Source organism: Orycteropus afer, unplaced genomic scaffold (assembly GCF_000298275.1).
Source record: "Orycteropus afer afer isolate SDZICR_OR568_19922 unplaced genomic scaffold, OryAfe1.0 scaffold00412, whole genome shotgun sequence".
Lineage (NCBI taxonomy): Eukaryota > Metazoa > Chordata > Mammalia > Tubulidentata > Orycteropodidae > Orycteropus > Orycteropus afer.
Window position 1 is genome coordinate 2,395,217 of NW_006921999.1, and position 5,719 is coordinate 2,400,935.

Sequence of the window (5,719 nt, forward strand, 5' to 3'; positions counted from 1 at the left end):
AGTTGTCTATATAACATGTGCGTAAGGGCTCAAACAATGGAAATCAGTGTCATCTGAGTCATTGAGTTAAAACTTTATTAAGCAGCATTGTATGTAAACTAGGCTTTAGATAAAAGATCAAAAGGATATAGATTTCAGTCAAAGTGTTAAGTATCTATATTTTGAATAACAATTTGTAAGACATAATACCATGGGCAGAGTCAGTGTTTATGTAAATTGGTGAGTGTGGCATTGAAAGTAGGGGCTGAGGGGGCTGAGTAATGAGTCAACATAGTGAGAAAGCAGGAAGAACTATGTAGATGAATGTGGGAAATAAACATCGAGGTGAATCAGGTTACATACCTGATATCAGGTTAAATACCATCCTAGGAATTTGAATATCTCTTAGAGACAACAAACATTGAAGTCTTCCTGGCAGCAGAGCTTTGTTTCTGGCACTTTCATGAATTAATGACCTCTGAACTCAAACAAAGATGAATAGATCTGGAAATAATCAGGAAAAAGTGACCTTAAATAAGTAATCAAACAACGGGGAGTTTTTATCTGATCAATCCTAGAAGTCTCTACCAATCAAACTGCAAAGGATACACAATGGATGTTTATTAAATCTCATAATATGGTTATAATTTAATAATTATATAACAACAAAATGTCATAATATTAGAACATAGAGACTCTTCAGACTAGAAGTGGAAAGTATTCAGATAAAGGAGGAAAATTTTAATATTTTCTTTACAACTAGTTTCATAAATTTGTTCTGTCCAAGCAGAATGTGTTAATAGAAATATGAAGATTATATACACCAATTAACTTATTAAAGAAGTCAATGCATTTTTATTTCCCTAGGTTTCCAAGGTAATTTTCTTTAAATAGTCCCCTCTTTAATACTTAGTAACCTTTTTACATTTTCTAAATTATAAATTTAGCACACTTATCATATGTTATTTTAAAATATTTGCTACACTGGGATAGTATATAAAAAATATTTGCTCAGTGGAAAAAATATATCTATAAAGGAAAACAGATTTTAAATACTTTTTTAAAGATTGTCAGTACAACAACTGGATTAAATATTGCAGAATATTAAATCTAGGGTAGCTGTATGTGTTCACTACCTTTTTATAAATTCATAAACAAAAATCTTTTCACTGCGAGCAGTTCCCTGCAATTATCACAATATTCTTGTGAATCTTGATCTTCAACATCTGAGATCATATAAGATGACACTTTAAGGAAACTAATGTTCTCTAGAAGTTTTTATGCCTGTATTTCAGAGACAGGAAGGGGAGCTTAAAAAAGTGTATCTACTCCCTGTTGTACAAGAAAAATTTGAAGGGAAAATTAGACACACTCTAAATTAATATTGTTATCTCTCTATATAATTCCTATTTCAGCAGAATAAATAGAGATGACCAAGGACAATTACTCCTTGACAACTGAGTTTATCCTCACAGGATTTATGGATCACCCAGATCTGAAGATCCTTCTGTTTGTGGTGTTCTTTGCGATCTATCTGATCACCATGGTGGGGAATCTTGGTTTGGTGGTGTTAATTTTCATGGAACGCCATCTTCACACACCAATGTACATCTTTCTGGCCAACCTAGCTCTGATGGATTCCTGCTGTTCCTGTGCTGTTACCCCTAAGATGTTAGAGAACTTCTTTTCCGAGGACAGAATGATTTCTCTCTATGAATGCATGGCACAATTTTATTTTCTCTGCCTTGCAGAAACTGCAGACTGCTTTCTCCTGGCAGCAATGGCCTATGATCGCTATGTGGCTATATGTAGTCCACTGCAGTACCACACCGTGATGTCGAAGCTGCTTTGCATTCAGATGACCATAGGAATCTACATAGCTGGGAACCTGCATTCCATGATTCATGTAATACTTCTATTAAGGTTAACCTTCTGTGGATCTCATCAAATCCACCACTTTTTTTGTGATATTATTCCATTAAACAGACTATCCTGTACTGACCCCTTTATAAATGAACTAATGATATATATTTTTTCAATGCCTATTCAAATTTTCACCATAGCCACTGTCCTGATCTCTTATCTTTGCATCCTTATTACTGTTTTCAAAATGAAATCTAAAGAGGGAAGAGGCAAAGCCTTATCTACTTGCGCATCTCACTCTCTGTCTATCTTAATATTCTATGGTTCTATTCTCTTCATGTACATTTGGCCCCATTCAGATAAAGAAGGGGATAGTGATATACCAGTTGCTGTTTTTTATACTCTAATAATTCCTTTTTTAAACCCTTTCATCTATAGTCTAAGAAATAAGGCAGTGATAAGTGTTATGAAAAGAATTATGAAGAAAAGGAAACTTTATAACATTCAGAAACAAATATCATCATCTGTGATGAACTGATTTTAATTAGATAAAATTTTTGACATCAAGGATACTGAGGAAAGAAAAAAATGGCCACTTTGTACGTAAGTTTCCCTGGTGGTGCAGTGTCTTAGGCATTTGACTGCTAACCAGAAGGTGGGTGGTTAAAACACACCAGCCACTCCATAGAAGGAAGAAGGGGCAATATACTTCAATAAAGATTTACTGCCTTGTAAACCCAATGAGGGTCACTATGAGTTGGAATAGACTCCACTGCAGTGAGTTTTTTGGTTTATACATCAAAAATGAAAGCAGTAAAACATGATGATTTCTAAGTCAAATAGTGTATAAATAACCCTGGTAAATAAATTCAGAAACGAGGGAAGTTGTTAAAATGTATTTTAAAATCTAAACTACTAAAGTCTCTTAACAGCACCTCCCCCACCCCCACGCCTCCCAAAAAAACCTCACTGCCATTGGGTCAATTCTGACTCACTGAGACCCCCACTCGTTTCTGAGGCTGTAAATCTTTATAGAAGTAGATGTTGTTGTGTTGTTGTTATGTGCCATTAAGTAGCACCGACTCATAGCAACCCCCTTGGGTTTCTGAGGCAGTAGAAGTAGTGGAAGTAGATTGCCCTATCTTTCTTCCGAGGAGTGTGGCTGGTGGGTTTGAACCGCCAGCCTTCTGGTTAGCAGTCAAGTGCCTTAGGCACTATACTACCCCATCTTTCTTAGCTGAGTCGCTGGTGGATTTAAACTGCTGACCTTCTGGTTTGCAGCCAAATGCCTTATCCACCATGCCTCCAGAACTCTTAGGAGTGAAATTGACTACTCCCACAGGCACAAATAGTGTGAGTGGAATTAGCTACAATTTTAATATATCCAACAAATCCTAGGAATAGAAGCCAGTATATAAAGGTTGTTGTTGTTGTTATTTGCCGTGGAGTCGGCCCCGACTCACAGCGACCCCTCCTTGGGTTTCCGAGGCAGTATCACTATGGAAGTAGGATTGCCCAACCTTCCTCCCGAGAAGCGGCTGGTGGGTTTAAACCGCCAGCCTTCTGGTTAGCAGTCAAGTGCCTTAGGCACTACACTACCAGAGCTCCTGTATATAAAGGTAGCATCTGTTGATTATTGGCCAAATTATGGAATCCTTAAGCATGATATTATAAACAAATACATTTCAAGTTCTCACATGTTACTTAAATTACAGCATCTATCAGAATAAACTGTGCATTTGAACTAAATTCTCAACTTTTTTTGAGTTGTTTAAGAATTTATGCTTAAATATGGATTTATACAGTATATGTGTTCTTGAATCTAGAACATTTTTGTCTTTAGTGTTAGTCATTTTTCCTGTCAAGCTCTCTGAAGTAATATTTGTATAATAATTAATCAATCATTTGTCAAAAAATATTGATATTTATTTTGAAAGTCTTATGGATTAGAATGCTTTCTCCTAGTTTAATATTTGTCCATGATGTATGACAGTAAGATATATATCAAATTAAATAATTAATTAAAGAGTTTTTCCACATATATCATTACTTGTATTGTTTGTTATCGGGAATATAATCAATCTGTACTAATTCAAATATAAGTTAAAAACCAAAACCAAACTCACTACCATCAAGTTGATTCTGACTGATAGGACACCCACAGGGTTTCCAAGGCTATAAATCTTTACCAAAGCAGACAGCTCCTGGGGAGCAGCTGGTGGGTTTGTACTTCCCACCTTTTGGTTAACTGACAAACACCTTAACCACATCCCCACCAGAACTCCTTCCAGTGTGAGTTACTGGTATATTATCAACATTAAAAGAAAGCTGGAGATACTGCTAGCATAAATGAGGCAGAAAATAATGAAAATCTTAAAAAGCTAAACAACACAAAAAATATTTATTGATCCCTTAAATGTACAAATATGAAAGGAAAATGACTTCATGAGATCCCACTCTCTGCAAGACATAAAAGTAGACTTTTCATGTATATTACCTTCAAATAAGTTAAGCATTATTTTTCATGGTTTCTAGAGTAAAAAACTCATACTTTGAAATAGTAAGTAGCTTGCCCACTTTCATACAGGCATCTGGAATGGAGTCAGGATTTGAATCAATTATGTCTTTTTCCCATACTGTTTTATATCTCCTTTTGGAGAAACTTAAGTCACAGTTTATCTCAAGGTGTTTAAATCTAATAATGAAATTAGATATACACATATGGGGAAAAATAATGCACTCCCTGGAAGGAAGATTGGGCAATCTACTTCCATAGAGATATCACTTTGGAGACCCAAGTTGAATTGACTTGAAGGCAGTGAGTTTGGATTTTTGTTTTGTTTTATACACAAAATGCAAGGTTGCGTTGGCTATATAGCATGTACTTGAGACTTCAGGAAATGGAGATTAGTGTATTAGTGAGTATTTAATTATTAACTATCTTTAGGAGAAAAATATGTTTAAAGGGTGGACAAATTGATTTTTTTTTAAAAAACTGGTATAAAAACACGAGCAGAGTCAATGTTTATGGAAATGCACATGACAGTGGGGTAGGGAATGAAATTTCTAAACTGAAATCTATTAATTCATTGCTTCTGTTTATTTCCTTAGTCTTTGGATTTTGTCACATGCTTTTTCTGCATCAATTTGTATGATTATGTGTTTTTTTTTCCCTTTGTTTTATTTATATAGTGGATTATATTGATTATTTTTCTAATATTGAGTGATCTTATATACCCAGTATGAATCAAGAGGCTGGTATTTTGTCGTGAATTTTTGCATCAATGTTCAGGAAAGATGTTGCTGTTGTTGTTAGGTGCTGTCAAGTTGGCTCCAACTCATAGGGACTCCATGTACAACAGAATGCAACACTGCCCAGTGCTGCACCAGCCTCACAATCCTTGAGGTATATTGGTCTAAAATTTCCTTTTTTTTAGTGATGTTTTTGCCTGGCTCTGTTATCAGGGATATGCATGTTTCATAGAATGAGTTCAGTAGTATTCCATCCTTTTCCATGTTCTGGAACAGTTGAGTAGAATTGGTGTCATCTCTTCTCTGAATGTTAGGTAATATTCACCAGTGAAGTCATCTGGGACAGGACTTTTGTTTTGTTTTTATGACTGTTCCATTTACTTTTTTGTGATAGGTCTATTAAAATTTTCTACCTCAGATTGTGTTAGTTTGGGTAGGTAGTGTGTTTCTAGAAATTTGTGCATCTCTTCTACGTTTTATTGTACCCAGGCTATAAAGGAGATGCTCGGAAGAGAGGAATATGCCAACACATGACAATGCAAATGCACTAGGAAAGTTTATTAGCTAACTTAAGTTAGGGTCTTTGCCCTTACCAGGTCAGTGGCTTAAGCAAAAGACCCCGTGC

The 5,719-nt window shown here is 35.4% G+C and overlaps 1 protein-coding gene across 1 annotated transcript; it reads left to right on the top strand.

Annotated features, from left to right (window-relative positions):
• Positions 1-1,384: 1,384 nt before the first annotated feature.
• LOC103208099 (olfactory receptor 5K4-like) lies at positions 1,385-2,380 on the top strand. The gene has a single exon (XM_007953776.2). It carries the CDS (start codon positions 1,409-1,411, stop codon positions 2,378-2,380), a length of 972 nt encoding a protein of 323 aa, XP_007951967.1. The 5' UTR covers positions 1,385-1,408.
• Positions 2,381-5,719: the final 3,339 nt, after the last annotated feature.